The sequence below is a fragment of the Chionomys nivalis genome, chromosome 8 (genome assembly GCF_950005125.1).
Source record: "Chionomys nivalis chromosome 8, mChiNiv1.1, whole genome shotgun sequence".
NCBI lineage: Eukaryota > Metazoa > Chordata > Mammalia > Rodentia > Cricetidae > Chionomys > Chionomys nivalis.
This window is the reverse complement of record NC_080093.1, coordinates 18,443,250-18,461,138: the sequence shown is the minus strand read 5'-3', so window position 1 is coordinate 18,461,138 and position 17,889 is coordinate 18,443,250. Positions and strand designations below refer to the sequence as shown.

The following is a 17,889-nucleotide window of genomic DNA, read 5'->3' as shown; positions in this document are numbered from 1 at the left end:
CAGTGAGGAAAAGCGCTGCTAAGAACAGGTCTGTTTCAGCACTAAAGTTGGTGCCTGTCGGGAGAGGGGAGTGAGAAGAAGCCCTCACTGCTTTCCTGGTCTGAACCTCCCTAGACTTCAGGAAAATGAAGAAAATGACTGTTCTAACCGCTTGTGTTGTTGGCGGCTTACACGAGAATACATGTAGGAACGGGCTGTGTGATGCCAATACACCTTGGCAGCAGAGGGCTCTCTGCCGTCGGGGTGAATAGTCAAACACACAGGATATGCTGTCTCTTAGACCTGGGCCTATGTCCTGGCCATGTTAGGTGGCATATTTCTAATCTAAGCAAGACACAAAGATGGCTAGGAAGGAACGGCCGAAAGTGCTTGGCGTTGCTATGTTCTGTGAGCTGTGGGTGAGGCAGCCGGGCCTCCAGTAAGTGACGGTTCCTTACTCTGAACAAGAGAATTTCATAGCTAGACAGTCTGAGCTCAGCTTTGGACAGGACGAGTTTGTGGTGGGCAAGTGCGGGGTACTGAGGGTGTCCCAGAGAGGGAGCAGCTGTCAGTCCAGGCCTCCTGCTCACTTGTGGCACCCAGGCGTGCCGGGAGGCCTCCATGGGAGAGAGTTATGTCTCCCACCTCCTATGAGATGTGTTAATCAAGGGGGTTCGGACACAGGCTATGAGGACGCTGTTTGTAGACAGTTTTCTTCTCGAAGACTAGCCAAGGCCTGCGAGGCAGGGCGAGCTGGGGTGGCTCCAGATGTGGCAAACTTGGCCCAGCAGCGCGGGCAGCCCGGGGAGGGGGAGGGAGGAAGGCCTGCCAAGGGCTAGGGGGTGCGGGCCTTCGGCCCTGGCTGGAGGCTGAAGGAATGGGAGCGGAGGAGAAAGGGGGGGAGCCAGGGTGAAGGGCGACGGCAGGAAGCCGAGAGGCACAAGCAGGGGTGGAGACCGACGAGGGGACGGTCAAAGAGCGGGTAGGAGGGCTGGAGAGAGCGAGAAGAAAGAGGAGGAGAGAGGGAAGGAAGAAGGGTGGCGAGGAGAAGCAGCGCTGAGGACCCGGAGCGGAGGAAGGCGCGCAGGCCGCAGCGGGAGCAGCGGTGACAGCGGGCTCGGGGCCGGGCCGCCCCAGCGAGCAAGGCGCAGCCATTCCACTTCTCGGGGCGCCGCCACCGCCGCCACCGCGCCCGGGGGCCATGCTCCCGCCACCCCCGCGCCAGCCACCGCCCCAGGCGCGCTCGGCCCGCGGATCCCTGCGCCTGCAGCGGGCCTTCCTGCGCGGCCCGTGGGGTGTGCTGCGTTTGCTGCAGCTGCTGGCGGGAGCCGCCTTCTGGATCACCATCGCCACCAGCAAGTACCAGGGCCCGGTGCACTTCGCGCTCTTCGTGTCCGTGCTTTTCTGGCTGCTCACCCTGGGGCTCTACTTCATCACGCTGCTGGGCAAGCAGGAGCTGGTGCCCGTGCTGGGCTCGCGCTGGCTCGTGGTCAACGTGGCACACGACCTGCTGGCCGCCGCTCTCTATGGGGCCGCGACGGGCATCATGATCGACCAGACGCAGCGCCACAGCTACTGCAACCTCAAGAACTACCGACTGCCTTGCGCCTACCATGCCTTCCTGGCGGCCTCCGTCTGCGGCGGTCTCTGCCTCGGCCTCTACCTGCTCTCGGCGCTCTATGGCTGTTGCCGTCGCTACCAGGGCAAGGATGAGGTGGTGTGAGGCCGCCCGCTCCCCACTGCGGCCCAGATCGGTGCGGGGATCCCTCCCGAGACCTTCCTGCCGCTGCCCCGTGCCGGTGCGCCCCTGCACCCTCTCCCTGTCTGTGATTCCACTACCCGCGCCCTGGATCCCCGACGTTCAATTCCAGTCTGACTGCTGCACAGCAGCTCAGTCCAGCCATCAGCTTTCAGGGACCGGCGCAGCTATCCGAGACCCTGACGCACACACTCAGATGGGCTGCCTCAGGCGAAGCCTTGAAGTCCCTCTCCCCATTCCTTGTCTAGAGCTAGACGTGGACAGGCGCCGCTGCGTAGATCCGGGGGAGGCTCCCAAATTGGAACCAGTCTTTGGGCTGCGCCACTGCCCCCTCCCTCCTGCCCTGCAGTCGGAAGAGCATCCCTTCCCTGCCCCCTCTCCCAGCCTAGGGTGCTGTAGAATACAGTCAGGCAGCTGCCAGCGGAGCTGGGAACAGGCCTTAGCTGGTGCTGGAATGAACGACGTCTTTAGTTACATTTTGGATCTCTCCCTGCGCAGCCCTACATCATCGAAGTCTTTGGGAGGGGCGAGCTACAGGAGTGGTGGATAGCGGAAGCCCGCTGGCTGTACCTTAGTAAACATTGCGAGTATCCCTGCATTTTTTCCTTGGGGTTCATTCAGATCAGGCCAAAAGTACTAACTTCTCTCGTCTCTCAGATGTCACTCACCAGCTTCCGCTGCACCCCACCCTTAAATATGTTTGTATTAGTGTTCCTATGTGACCAACAACGATTGTTAAGGTGATGCCCATCCCTTTGGGGACCCAGATCTCGCGCTTGGGAACAGCTATTTTAAGATAAGAACCACACCCTTTCCTCTAAAGCAGTATGTTCTCTAGGGAGCCAGTCAGGTACTACCTCCAATAGAAGGCAAATGGGTCTGTCAATGGTGCTGTCTGCCCGTGAAGATTCACAAGGCCAGCAGGAGGTCTCAGAAATCCCGAAGGTCCATGCCCACACGTGGTCATTTAGTTTACTAAGTTACTACTACTGGGCTTGAGCCATTCCCACCCCAAGATTGTCCCGTGCTGTGTGGGTCATTGCCACAATTTGACCCACTGAAATTAGGAAACGCCTCTTTCGCTGGGAGTTTCTCTAACTGGGGGTCCACCCAATGACAAAAGAGCTGGATGTCCTTCACTAGTCAGAGACCTGAGGACTGTTGAATATTCTTTCACATCGCTGGGAAAAATGAAGCGAAGGTTGTCCAGGTGGTTTCCCGGTCAAAATGGCCATCATTCGTAAGAGATTCCAGCACTGACTCTGAGCAGCTGGTGGGGTGAGCTCTGCCACCACATTGAGAACTCTCTGGACCTGGGGTGGACAGCTGGTGCCACCTCTAAGGTAAGACATTTTTGGATAACTGGGAATTGTCATCAGCCTGTGAACAGAAAGCATGGTGCCAACTCCGTTTCCAAAAATGAAAGCGATTTTACTCAAAGGTAGGAAGAGTGACGGTGATAAGCACAGTGGTAACCATAGATGTTGTGAAAATTCATTGGTTTTACTAACCCTACAAAGGAGCTAGGGCACCGCCTGTTAGAGACAGCCCGGTGTTCCTGTTGTGTGGAGGATGCATGAATCAGGGAGCCGCACTCGGCCCTCGCCGGTGCATTTCAAGCTCTGTGTGGAGGTGTTGGGTTTGTCTGCTGTTGGCGTGAAGGCAGTGGTTGGAGTGGAGTTTCAGTTTTATGTTGTGCTTTCTGTAGCCCTACAGTGTGGATATGCTGCTTGAATGCATGCGTTCTTTGTGTGGTACCGTGAGATCAAAGCCCAAAGTCCTTGGTATAACGAGTAAAGAAGGGTGGCTCTGAAGCTGACGGCCCAGCTTCTTCCACACTATGAATAGTAAGGCTCAATACATATTTGATGTGGCTAATGTTTTTTCTGGGGCTAAAGCTGTGGTGTGATGGTGGAATAATGAACAGTATGTGTGAGGCCCTTGGTTCATGACTGAGTATAAGAAATATTTTTTCCTAAATTGGTAAAATATGCATGACCTAAAATTTACCCTTGTAACCAGCTTTCAGGGCAGTTTGGTGGCAGTAAAGATAGTTACACAACTATACAACCATCACCACCGTGTGTCTCCAGAACAGTTTCATCTTGCAAAAGTCTGTATCCACTAGAATTATGGGAGTTTGGTTGGGTATGCCCACACAGGCATGAAATTCTAGCATGTTGGAGGTTTTGGAGGGCGAATTATGAATTCAAGGGCAGCCTGGGCTACATAATGATTTCCAGGCCAACCCCGGTTACATAGCAAGACCCCATCCTCTAAAGAAACAAAACAACAAAATAAAAATGGGGGGGGGATTTTGCTGTTTTTTTTTTTTCCTGTCTGAAAAATCCTCTCCGATGCTCTTTATTGTCTTAGGCTAGCTCAACTGCCACATTCCACAGAGGGTGACTTTCCCTCCAACCAGAGACAGTAGCAGTCTGTGCCTGAGGTGGGCTTTGTTGGGTCATCTGGGACACCTTGCTAACCAGTGACTTTTGTTCTTATGTTGCAGGTTTTCGTGTTGCTGAGGCCTCAACGACTCCACTGTGGTTAAGCTGCCACAGCCCTGCCTACTTGGCTACACTTGTTTACCCGGGGCCATCAGAAGGTTTGGGAGTCTCCACTGCTGTGGGACAGGTTTAGAACAAGAAGTCTCTCCTTTACACTGTGTGGTGGAAGAGCCGTGGTGGGGAAGGCTGACTTCTTCTCTGATGAGAGAGGACTCCCGATTTCCTACATTATAATTTTGGGCCCAAGATTCTAGAACTTGGGACTGATCTCTGCCCATTCCCAAAACGATGTGTCTCAATCCCAGCTCGCATCCTTTACCTGTTTGTCTTTTGTAGATCACCTAGCTCAGGTCCAGTTCCCTGAGGAGCTCAGCCCCAGGGCTCCGGGTCTGTGGCAGGTGACCTAATCAGGGGCACACATCTTGGCCTTGCCAGCGGTGCCTCATCCTCCCAGATGTGCCTGGAGCACTCCAGAGCTCAGAAGCTCTTCCTGATGTGCCTTCAGCTTGACCTCCAGCAGCTTGGTGGTCCCTCAGTCTGCCACGCGTGAGAAGGATGGATGGGACTGTTGGGCCACCTGCCTTTCCTCAAATGCCACAGAATGACCAGCTGATGTGGCCTGGAGCATTTGGATACTGGCAGTAGTCTCCTGGGCATACCTCTCTGACACCAGGACCCGGGCCAGGCCAAGACCACGCAGACAGCTCCCAACTACAAGTCTGGGGGCTCTTGTGGGTCCAGGGGACAATTTCAATAGTATGCACAAAGGCCAGGAAGGGGTGGGTTTTTGTATAGGGAGGGTGACTGGAGGGAGGGGCCATGTGCCTTATGCATTAGTGTAGTCATGGTTACCCCAGGATGCTTTCTGGAATAAAGTTTGGTTTGTGTGATCTTCTGTTTTCATCTTATATCCTAGTCCTCAGTGGTAACTTCAGCTGGGTTCCCCTAGCAACCCACCCTGGCCTTCTAAGGGGAAGGGAAAATGAGCTCACAGGTTTCCATTGTGGTTAAGTAGGCCCCGAGGGCAAGCTCCAGAGAGGGACTCTCTATTTTTATGTCAGTGCTGAAGGGAACTGAGGAGGTTTCCTCCCTCCTGTCTGCTCTCTGCTGGCTCCTGTTTATGGGTGCCACTCCCTGTCAGCCTGGAAATGACTGTTGTTGAGCCAGTAGGGTCCTGTTCCAGTCCAACCCCATCATACAGAGGATGAATCAGGGCACAGAGGCGCCTGGAGCCCCGGCCATGGTTTGTTCCTGCTGTGCCTGGCCTGTGGCTCTGACCCCCAGAGGTTATTGGCCAGCTGTTCCCTGCTGAGGAGATGTCCCAGAATATTGGGTCTTGGAGCAGAAGGGAGCAAATTCTTGGGTTCCTCCCGCTGTTGGGGAACAGGATCCCACTGTCAGAGCCTACGATCCCAGTTGGGATCCGATGCCGATGCCGTGTGTTCTCCAAGCCTGCCTGCTCTTGCCCAGACCCCCCTCTGGTGTGAAAGGCATGCACGTTCCCGCCTCCCTTCTCCTTTTGTCTTGGTTTGGCGTTTCCGGAGTGAAGGGAAGTGTCACCTGCTGCAGAGCCCACCCACCCCTTTCTGTCTTTCTGTGTCTCTGTGTGTCTGTGTGTACACATGTATGGGTAAGCATGCGCGTGGAGGCCAGAGTTGACTTCAGATGTCCTCCTCATCTTCCGTAATTGCTTCTCCACTTAAAACAGAAACAAAACAAAACATATAATCTCACTAGTTAGCCCTGGCTGGCCTGGAACTGGCAATGTAGACCCACACTCACAGTGATCCATCTGCCTCTGCCTTCTGAGTGCTACCACACATGACTTCCACCTTATTTTCTTTAGATATATTTATTTTCTGTGTATGAATGTTTTGTTCCATGTATGACTGTGTATCTTGTTCATCTTGGAATTAGAATTGTACATGCTTGTGAACTGCTATGCAGGTGTTGGAAATCAAACGTGTGTTTGTGTGTGTGTGTGCGCGCACGTGGGCGCGTGCACGACCCTTTGCAAGAATAACAAATGCTCTTACTTCTGAGTCATCTCTCCATCCCCCCACCTTGTCATTTTGAGGCTGAGTCTCTCACTGAACCTGAAATCCATTGATTGGCTAGTTCAACTGGCCAGCAAGCTCTGGGGGTCCTGTGTCCCCATCTCCTCATGGCTGGGGTTACAGGTATGCTATCACACTCAGGTTTTAGCATGGGTGCTGGGTACCTGAATTCAGGTCCTCATGCTTGCACACCAGGCTCTTTATGAACTGAACCATCTTTCCAGCCCCCTAAATTTCCTAGACAATTAAAAGTTGCACCGATTCTCATAAGGGCCTGAGAAACCTGCTTGGCATGATGAGCTTGCTGGGGCTAAGTAGGTGCTTTAACCTGAGTTACTTAATGCTCACTGAGGGTCAGCAGTGATGCCTCTGCCCTATAGAGAGAATGGAGCCCTGGAGGAGGAAGACCCTTGTCCAAGTACAAGGTCACGTAGCCAGCTGCTGAGAAGAAGGGGGCTAGAAGCAGAGCTCCCCTTAACCCCTTGGTGTCCTTGGTAGGCTTTGAAACTAAGTGAAGTTAGGTGCTCAGTCATTGAAAGTGGGTGCTCAGACCTGCTGTGATCTGGCACTTCCCCGTTATTGTTATTTTAAAATTGTGAATGTGTGTGTATGTGTGTGTTGTGTATTATTAAGGTGGAAGTGTCACCCCAGCCTCTGGCCTGAGAGTTGCGTTGGTCCGGACTCCAACTCCCAGCCTGCCAAGCGCTGACCCCACCCCCACGGAGGGGCAGGACCATTCCCACAGGCTGTTTAGGCTCGCGCTGGGAAGAGGAACAGGTGGTCTCGGGGTTTGCTGGCAGTCCTCTCCCCGCCAGGCTGTCTCAGCCCACCCGAGAGTGCTGCATTTATTAAACACAGGCATTTTAATTTGGTCTAATCTGGTCTAATTGGAGTTATTTGCATCGGTGGGGCAGCTTTTCTTAAGATTAAACCAAACATGTTGAATGAGGGGTTCTTTGAAATAAGACCGCTTTTTGAGACTGAGAAATCCCAGGGATTTCCTTTTTTTTTTTTTTTTTTTTTTTTTTTTTTTAACTTTTTTTGTCTGTCATTTTTCCCATTTTTCTAGCTGGGGAAGGGTAGCTGGTGTAAGAGAGATTTAGTAAGCTGCCATTTTCAGGCATAAAGGGGAGACACAAGGATATGAAAGAGAAAAGTCTTCTTAACATGGTTTATATACGGATTTGTTGTTTTTTATAATACAGTATTTTATTATATTTATGTATTAATTAGGGTAACTATTGCCCCAATGAAACACCATGACTGAAGTCAGCTGGGGAAGAAAAGATTTATTTTGTGAACATCCCTGAGGGAGGTCAGGATGGGCACTCAAGACAGGAGGCAGGAATTGAGGCAGAGACTGGAAGGAGAACTGGCTCCTGACTGGCTCCCTCATGGTTTGCTCAGTCTGGCTTCTAATAGCACTCAGAATCACCAGCCTAGGGGTGACACCACCCACAATGGGCAAGGCAATCCCACATTAATCACTAATTAAGAGAATACCCGACAGGCTTGCCTATAGCCCAATCTTATGGAGTTGTTTCTCAACTGAGGCTCCCTCCTCTGATAGATAACTCTAGCTTGACATGAAATTAGCCAACACAGGGACTGAGGATGTGTTCAGTTGGTATTGGTCTGGGTTCCCCAACCCGGAGCTCTGCTGGTCCTTATATAACTCAGCCGTTTTGGCTATGCCAATTTCTTGGTCCAGATCACCCCTCTTGGGCAGTGGCTTCTTTCTTGCTCTTCCTCCCCTTTTCTCCTCAGCGGCCCAGCTCAGTCTGGTCATGTCTACGCTGGACTCTCCCCATGTCCCTGCCTCTGACTTTGCTCTCTCTGTAAACTCTCCGCTCCACCATACCCAGGAGCAGTTGCGTTCTTTCCTTTTTAATTCTTCTTTTTTTTCATTCAGTATGTATATGGGTGCAGACATCACGGTTCAAGTGTGAGGTCAGAAGACAATTTTGTGCAGCTGGTTCGCCTTCCGTCTTTATGTAGGTTCCTGGGATTGAGGTCAGGTTGTCAGACTTCAGAGGAAAGAAGTTTTACCTGCTGAGCCAGGGATTACGGGCACCCATCAAACATGAGCAGCTATGTGTTGCTGGAGACTGAACCCAGCGCTTTGTGAAAGAAGGGTGTGCCTGCACTCTGCCACCTGAGCTACACCCTTAGGGCTAGTTTTATATCATCAAGTCATCAGAGGAGGAAGCCTCAGGCGAGAAAATGCCTCCACAAGATGGGGCTGTAGGCAAACCTGTAGGGCTCACCCGGCACTTGGTGCAGTCTGAGGAAAGGATAGACTGACTGTTCTGGAAAGGGGAAGCAGTTGGGGTTGCCAGGGCTTTGCTTACCTGTCCTATCAAAGCCAGCTAAGGAAAGATGAGTACTTCCAGGTACACATGGTTCCTGCATGAGTTGATTTTTGTGTCTCTCTGTAATTTCTAGCCTGTTCTATGACACAAAAACTTCATCTAAATCGAGGCCATCTGAGTTTATTTCTGTCTTGAGCATGACAGGAAGGAAAGACAGTAAAGAAAGGTGCTATTACAAATCCGGATTACATCAATTTTTCTCGGTTGACAGAGTTCCCTTCAGGTTTAAGCAGTTCACTGTGCTGAACCCAGCTCTCCTGCTGCATGGAGCCAGGTCCTGTCTTCCTGAGAGATGAATAGAGACTGCCCAGAGCATCCTTCAGGTCCTGTGCCTGTGGCATAACCTGACCGTAGCCTCTCACATGCTCCTGCCTACTCCTTCTGTGGTTCCCCGGGCAGTTAACTGACTCTCCTTCAATCAGGCCAACTCACCAAGCCATCTTTCCAGCTCTGCTTCCTTTTTTAATTTAAATAATTTTTTTAAAATGTAGCTCAGTTTGGTCTTAAACTCTCTGCAGTCATATACAAACACACAGAAAATAAGCAACTACAAAAGATACCTATTTTGTTTTGCTTTTTTGAGACAAGGTCTCTATTATGGAGCCCTGGCTATCCTGGAACTCCCTATGTAGGTCAGACTGGCCTCAAACCCACAGAGATCTGCCTGCTTCTGCCTCCCAAGTGCTGGGATTAAAGGTGTGTGCGATCATGCCTAGTTTCTGCTTTCCCTTCTTAAGATTAAAGGCATACACAACCACACCTGTGCTAGAGACTGAACTCGGGGCTTTGTGTATACTAGGCAAGCACTTTACTATACTGAGCCCAGAATGTGACCTTTTCCCCCAGAAACAGGTATAGGATATTAAGGCAGGCATGCAGGCCAGTGTACTTGGGAGCTTGGGAGGTTGAGGCAGGGAATCAAGAGATTGAGAGTTTGAGAATTAGGGACCAGCCTGGGCTATATATAGTAAGGACTTGTCTTGGAAGAATCCTGAGATATTTACCTCTACATTTGTGGGAAAAATATACTATGAGTCCTCGGGAAAATTAATGGATGTCGTTGTCCAACCGTCATAACAAAGACATTTCAGGAACTTGACAAAATTTTATTTATATTCATATATGCTTTAACTTTTTTTGGTATTTTATATGTTTGACTGTTCTACCTGCATGTAGGTCTGTACACCATCTTTGTTCCTGGTGCCTGCAGAGGTCAGAACTGGAGGACAGATGGCTGTGAACTGCCGTGTAAGTATTAAGAATTGAACCTGAGTCCTTTGCAAGAGTAACCACAGTGCTCTTATCACTAAGCCATCTTTCCTGCCCCTCCTTGTTTATTAATTTACTCCTTATTTATTTTTAAAAGTTCATTATTTGTATTAGTTCGTTGAGAATTCTGCAGAATGTATTTTGACCACATTAATACCTAACTCCTCCCAGACCTACTCCAACTTTCTGTCGTCTTTGATTGTTTATTTAAAACCTCCGATTTGTGCTCCATACATTTCTGGATGAAGGGCCATCCATTGAAAACTGAAGTCTCTGGGTTAGAGCCGTGGCTCAGCAGTTTGGAGTACTTGTTGTTCTTGCAAAGGACCTGGGTTCAATTCTCACTACCCACATAGTGGCTTACTACTATCTGTAACTCCAGTTCCAGGGGATCTGACGCCCTCTTCAGACCTCTGTGGGCACCAGGCACACATATGGGACATATACATACACACAGAAAACACGTTCATACGCATAAAATGAAATAAATCTAAAATAAAACAAAAACCTTAACTCTGCCTCCACCAACTGTACACAGCTTCTCAGTTACGGGTAGGCTCATGAACACCTTCCCAGTCCATGCTGGAATGTTGATAGAGATTTTTCTTACATAACTGTCCACTGTGTGCTGCCTCCAGAATGGGGAGAAGGTCCACTCTGAGATGGCCCTTGGACGTAGGTTTCTGTCACCTTGTTGCAATACTTTCCCTGCGCATTAAGCTGCCCACTCCGGGAAGAAGGTAGCAGTGAGTTTTTGACTTTTAAATGTCTTGGTCTGCAAACAACTCTCAACATTCCCACCCAATTCCTTGGAAGTTACACGTCCCAGCCTAGCAAAGGGGCTGAGAACCATGAGTTCCTAGTCCCAGGATGGGCGGGTTCTGCCCGACAACCCTGAGGTTCCCTGGAAGGGAGTGTCCTTGAGGGAGTGACTCCTGACCGTCACCCTGGGGGATGGTTTTGGGGGATGGTTCACTGCCTCTTTCAGGGGAGCTGTGGGGTTTATTTGTGAGGTTTTTAATGCCCTCCACTGTGAGATTTTTGTGCCAGCGTTTGATGAATGATTGTTTGCATGGCTGCCAAGGACTGCCGAGGAAGAATGTAACTTCAGACATTCGTTTCCTTGCTGTTTGTCCAACAACTCAGTGTCTCCCAGCTGGAAAGCTCATTACTCTTGAGCTCCTCTTTCCCAGGTACAAGAACATAGAGATGTATTTATGGAACACTGTTTGTGCAAGGGCAACAGCAGCAAGCTGTTGATCCAAAACATACACTAATCAAACAGAATTTTAAAGACAGAAGAAAAACATGAAAATATTAAAGAGAAAGACACATGCTGAACATTTATTCTTTCCATTCATTAAAAAAGAGTGGATGGCTGGGCATTGGTGGTGCATGCTTTTAATCCCAGCACTCGGGAGGCAGAGGTAGGCAGATCTCTGTGGGTTCGAGGCCAATCTGGTTTATAGAGTGCGTTTCAGGACAGCCAGGGCTGTTACACAGAGAAACGCTGTCTTAAAAAATAGACAAATAAACAAACCACAACCAACCAACCAACAAAACCCCAACCAGACAAAACAGCAGTAACAAAACAACAAAAAGGGAGTGGATGCACAATTCATAAAACATAGAATTTCACATAACAATTTTCATGTCAAGATGTGTGATTCGTGAGCTTTTGATATTCACAGAGCTGTGCAGTCAATTTCACCTTCAAAAGAAACGGTGTCCTGTCAATAATTCTGTCTTCCCTCTGGTCCCAGCTCCCCACCCATCGACTTTGTCTCTGTGGCTTCATGTCTTCTGGGTGTTTTCAGGTACGTGTGAGCATACAATAGTCTTGTAAGACTCTGCCTCCTCTACTAAGTGTATTATTTACTTCCCTTATTCTATCACCAAATCCCTGGCAAGAAGCAAGTTAGGGCTGAGGATTTATTTGAGTTTCCACACTGAGGGTGTAGTCCAGCACGGGGGAGAAGACATGGCAGCTGGCTGCTCACATCCCATAGGAAGCAGAGAGAGATAGATGCATGCTGGCACTCAGCTCACCGTCTGCCTTTTATTCAGTCTGGGACACCAGCCCATGGGATGACATCGTTCACTGTCAGGATGATTCTTTCCTTGGTTAAACCTTTCTGGAAACTTCCTTATAGACACACCCAGACATGATTTTCCATAGTGATTCTCAATCCCCTCCAGTTTACATCAAGGTCAACCGCCCCACTCGGTTTAAGGTTTTTGTTCTGAGGTTTGTTTATGATGAAGGCAGTATTGGTAGTTCACTTATTTTTATAATGAATAATATTTCTGTGGATGGACAGGGTTTGTTTTGTTTACCCATTATGTATTCACTTAAACTATATATATACATATATGTGTGTGTGTATACATATATGTACACACACACACACACACACACATATATATAATTTTTGGTTTTTAGAGACAGGATTTCTCTGTGCAGCTTTGGAACTTGTTCTGGAACTACTCTGTAGACCAGGCTGACTTCAAACTCACAGAGATCTACCTGCCTCTGTCTGCCTCCTAAGTGCTAGGGATTAAAGGCATGCACCAGCACTGTCTGGCTCCATTTAAGCTGTTTTAACGTCGGGGTTCTGAGTGCATCACATTTGGTAGAGTGCTTGCCGAGCATGGGGATCTGTCTAGATCCCCAGCGCCACACAAACCAGACACGGTGGCACTCATTTGTAGTCTTAGCACTTAGCTCCTGGGAAGTGAGGCAGGAGGATCATCCTCAGCTACAGAGCAAGTTGAAGGCCAGCCTTGGCTGAAGACCTTCAAATGATTACAAAGTTATGCCGGGGCATGCAACACGAAGTTTGCCCTCTCAGGCGTTGTCTGCGCCCACTTCTGTGTGAAGTCTGTGCACAAGGCCGTGCAGCCGTCAGCACCATCCATTTCCAGAACTCTTCCCGTCTCACAGGATGGAAATGCTCACTCATTTCCCCTCATGCCCCTCTGCTTCCTGTTCCTGTGAATTAAACCAGAACCTCACATGAATGGAATCCACACAGTGTCTGCGGCAGCTGCTCAGGTCCATCCATGTTGTGGTTTGTGTCAGAATCCCCTCCCCACAACCTCCTTGAGACAGGGTCTCATTTAAGGCTGGACACTATCCCAGTGTGTGAATTCTGGTTTTGTGTATACACTCACCTATTGGTGGGCACCTGGGTTCTTACACTTAATGCTAGTGTGAAAAAATGGACAGGGGCACACAAATACCCTTTTAGGCCCTGTTTTCTATCCCTTTAGGTATGGTATATAACCCAAAGTGGAGCTATTAGATTACATGATAGCTCTAGTTTTAAATCTTTGAGAAATTGCTGTGCTGTTTTCCATCAGTCACATTCCTAGTGACAATACACAAGGGTACCAATTTCTCTACTGCCCTGCCGGCACTTAGTATTTTCTGTTTTATGCATTTTTTAATAGAGTCTGTCTATGGATCCCAGGCTGGCCCAACTCACAGTCCTCCCCTCTCAGCCTCACCAGTACTCAGACGGCAGGCAAGCGTCACCAAGTTCAGGCAGACATCCACTTCTAAGCAGCCACTGACCACAAGTATGTGAGGTCTCTATACTTGGTACAAACTAGAGATGCCCAGATGGCAAGTGTCCAGGCTCTCAGAAGTTCAGGGCAGCATGGGGGAAAGCTGGGCGATGGGAGTCAGCTCGAGGAAACGTGGAAAAGGAGGTGAGGGGGTCACATGAGAGGGGATGTCACCAAGGGCGGAGCTATTTAGCAGGATGTGAAAGGTAATGGCAGGTGGCCAGCAGCACACCCTCCAGGAGGCACTCCGCTGTTCTCAGCCAATCTCAATTTTGTACACTCATCCTTCCATACTTGAAAAATTTTGCTTTAAAAATGTTATTCATTACTGTATTGTTACATTTGTTTTTGTGTATGATACATGTGGGGGATGCCAAGGGTGACTTAGTGGGGTTAGTTATCCTCATTCACCTTTATGTTGGTTTTGGGGGTCAAGCTCAGGCTAGCGCTTGTGCAGCAAGCTTCGTCAGCCACTGAGTCATCTCACCACCTCCCTTCTGCATACAAAAGGGACTACCCATAAACCCAGTACAGCATTGTAAAAATGACCAGGAGTGCCTGCTGGTGACAGGGGGGTGGTTTCTTGCCTTGTTCCACGTTGGATCTCTTCCTCTGGAGTTGTTGGTCACCGCATCACTGAGGCTCTCGAGAAACCCTCTGGAGAGCCCCAAGTGATGAGGAACATGAACTTTTTGCCAACTTGATCGTGTGATAGGGCCAGCACCAAGTCAGCAGCCACATGGGCAGTGCTCACTCGGACCAGGGTTCCATGGAGCCTCAGATGTGGGTGAAGTGTCATGAAAACCCACAAACTACCCACATAAACCCCTCCAAACCCTAGAAGCCTAGGACAATGAGAGACGATGCATGTTAATTGCTGGTTAAGGAATTATGTTTCTTTTTCTGGAGGGGGCATGGTCTCATGTGTCACAGGCTGGCCTCACAGTCACTCTGTAGCTGAGAATGACCTTGAACTTCTGGTCCTCCTGCTACTACCTCCACCTCTCTATCCTACTGCCTCTTCTTGCTGAGATCACAGGTGTGCAGCAACCCCCCTAGTTCCCATGGTGCTGGGGACTGAACCCAGAGCTTTGCATATGCCAGGCAAGCACTCTGCCAGCCCTTAGTCATTAAGTTTTGAAACAATTTGAACAATTTTACTGAGAGACATGAAAAAGATAAGGCATATTTAGAGATAATTATGGCGGCTGGCTGGCGTGGGAGATCTGGCCAGGAACTTGAATTTGAAGAGCAGGGATGCTTCTGAACGTCCCGCTCTCAGGAAGAGTGGGCGAGGGAGCCCCCTGGTGGCCGAAGGCATGCTTAGCCATTCCCCTTTTCCAGTTTGTGCTCGGCATGTCAGCCTGGAATTCCTCCGAAGGCCATAGTGAGTTTTATTATTCAGTTATGTGGGCCATAAAGATACTTTTGTAGCAATGCAAAGACTACCCTCTGAAAATGTCAAGTTAAGGTATTAAGTGCCCTCTTTGATTATTTTCTGTTCTCTCTTAGCCTCTTGTTTATATCTGCAAGGTGCCGAGGTTTGAGTCAAAGCCTGAGGGTTCATGATGCTCTGGAGGGGACAAATAAGTAGAATTAAATTATAAACTGTCATTTAGGCCTGGGGGTGTATGCAAATGTATAACACTTGCCTAGCACGTGCCAGGACCTCGGTTCCATTACCAATACTGAAACTAAATAAATAAAACCACTCGCCCCGGGGCAAGACTTTGCTCATTGTTCTTGGCCATGCCTGTTGTCCCATTTGGTCTTTAGCATCTTTTCACATCCCCTAATAATCTGTACTAAATAATGTCTAGGAGTTTGGGAGATGTATTTCCCCAATCTTATAGCAGCTAGAGAAGATAAATAAAAAAATAATCAACACTGCCAGCCTCAGATCAGAGCAGGAGGAAAAGCTGCCAAGAAACTGAGTTTTGTTTCTGGGCTGAGTTACTGATGGTAGAGTTCCAGGTAGCCAGATCATTGAAATAAACAATTTTTTCGCTAAGAAGGGAGTACTTAAAAATTTTTTTTGAAACAAAATTTTGCTATTTAGCTTGGCTGACCCAGAACCAGTGGTGCTAGGATTACAGGTCTACTTCCCATACCTGGCTGGGGACAGAGTCAGGTACATCTGCCCTTTCTCTATGCCCAATACTTTAATCCTGGAGGAGGTACTGCTTTGTATTATGATTGACTCAGGTTAGTGTCTCTTATGGAACCGAGAGCCCATGGAGGGTGGAATGTGAGACTTGCTTATTCCTGAGAGTTTCAAAATCACTGGGTCTTAGATCAGAAGAAATGTGAACATCCAGAACTGGCCAGACCATGGGGAGGCACGGACAGGCATGAATCACTTGGGGGACATTTGTGCTAGAAGCTAGATGCACAGAAGTTACTCCAGCCAGTTCCCCCGTAGCCTCCTTCTAGGTAGAAGATCCATCAAGCTAACAGGCAGCAACTTTGCGTGTGCCTAGTGCTTGGATGGCCAGGCCCACGGAACCAAGCCTCTGATGGGGTTGTGTGAAGGAAGACTTCCCGAAGGGGCGAGGTGTGATATGAGCCAAGCTGTGGGAAGAGTAGAGCTGGCCAAATAAGAACTGTATAGATGAAAAGACACAGCAATGGGAGACGAGACACCTGTGACACACTGGGGGATGTTACCCAAGAGTTGAATGTGCCAGGGCTTCAGGGAGGTCATTCATGCCACTGAAAATGTCCCAAGTCTGAGCAGAATGGGCAAAGGTGTGTGCAGGAGGGAAGAGAGGGCAGGAGTGGCTGTGGCCTCTCTGGGACTCAGAGATGGGCTGGGTCAGGAGAGGGAGAAGTGGGGGCTCCAGAGGCTGCATGCACGAGAGACTAAGGAGGCCCCTGGGCACAGAGTCATCCAAAGGAGGAGGTAGAGTCCAGCAGACAGCTTAATACTATGTGTGGAATTGGGATCTTCCAGCATGCTAGACTTCCAAAGACAATGGCGATACTCTTCCTTTCTCTATTCCATTTTCCTCTTTCTCTTCTTGTAGACAAGGTCTCATATATCCCAGGCTGGTGTTGAATTTGCTGTGTAACAGGATGATCCCCATTTCTTGATACTCATGCCTTCATCTCCCAAGTGCTGAGATTATAGGCCTGTACCACCATGCCTGGGGTTGGTGCACAAATCCAGGGCTAGGCAAATACTCTGTCACCTGAGTTACATACTTTGGATTTCCAAGGATTCTTGTCTGATTTCTAGACTGGGGATAGAATTGGTAGAATTTAGAGTAAAAACGAACGGGTAATGACTATTGTGTTGTGTGTGTGTGTATACCTGGAGATGTAGGCATGTTTGAGACCCTCAGCTCATACGTGGGTACTAAAATCTGAAGTCTGGTCTTCACTGCCACACCACCTCTCTAGACCCTACTAACATTTAAAATGATTTATTTACTTTTGTTTTATGTTTGTTTTGCCTGTATGTATGTATGTATGTACATATGTACACCACATGTATTCAGTGCCTGTGAAGTCAGAAGAAGGTGTTGGATCCCCTGGAACTGAAATTACAGAAGGTTATGAGCTGCCATAAAAATGCTGGGAACCAACCCCAGGTCCTCTGAAAGAGCAGCAAGTGTTGCTAGCTGATGAGCTACCTCTCAGTGCCTGTCCCCAACCAACATTTAAAAAACATTGTATATATATGTGTGTGTGTGTGTGTTGTTTATGTGTATATTTTTTTTTTTGTGTGTGTGTGCATGTGTGCATGTGTCATGGTCCATATGGGAGTTGATTCTCTTCCTCCACCATGGGACTGGGGGACTGAATTCTGTCCTCAGGTTTGTAGGCAAGTGCTCTTACTCACCAAGCCATCTTGCCGTCCATAGGTTTTGTGCACTTAGAACATGATGGGAATTCTATGCTTTAGCTCATTTTATTTCCACCCTGTGACGTTGCTCCTGAAGACACGGATTCGGGAAACATTAGCTAACCGCTAATGGTGAGAGTGAACGTGGTCTGCAGGGCAAGAAGCAAAGGTAGCAGACAGACAACATTTGAGGGAAGAAAAGTCCCTAGGAGACCTTGAAGGTCGGAGGCCAAATGGGGTGGTATCCTGGATGCTAGGCTGGGTGAAGGAAGAGCAGCGTAGAGGTTCAAGAGCTCCTGCAAGGAAGACCAGAAGTGCCCATCGGGTTTAACAACTGAACACCACAGGTGACCCGGGAAGACAGGATGACAGTTGCTGAGGAGTGTACAGTGAGTGCGCAAATCGGATGAGGAAAGAAAAGAGGTGGTAAAGGAGAAATGTCCTGTGGATCTTGAATCTAGGATGGGGGTGTTAGTGAGGGATTTCAGAGCCCATGGCACAGACACAGGCCTTAAGGAAGTGAGAA

At 49.0% G+C, this 17,889-nt stretch overlaps 1 protein-coding gene across 1 annotated transcript; it reads left to right on the top strand.

The window, feature by feature from the left end:
* The first annotated feature begins 924 nt into the window (after positions 1 to 924).
* Marveld1 (MARVEL domain containing 1) lies at positions 925 to 5,057 on the top strand. The gene is made up of 2 exons (XM_057779993.1): positions 925 to 3,081; positions 4,251 to 5,057. The coding sequence occupies exon 1, from the start codon at positions 1,181 to 1,183 to the stop codon at positions 1,700 to 1,702; it is 522 nt and encodes a 173-aa protein (XP_057635976.1). The 5' UTR covers positions 925 to 1,180; the 3' UTR covers positions 1,703 to 3,081; positions 4,251 to 5,057.
* Positions 5,058 to 17,889: the final 12,832 nt, after the last annotated feature.

Excerpts from the sequence above, each read along its gene's own strand:
- Marveld1 (XM_057779993.1), top strand. The coding sequence starts at position 1,181 with ATGCTCCCGCCACCCCCGCGCCAGCCACCGCCCCAGGCGCGCTCGGCC.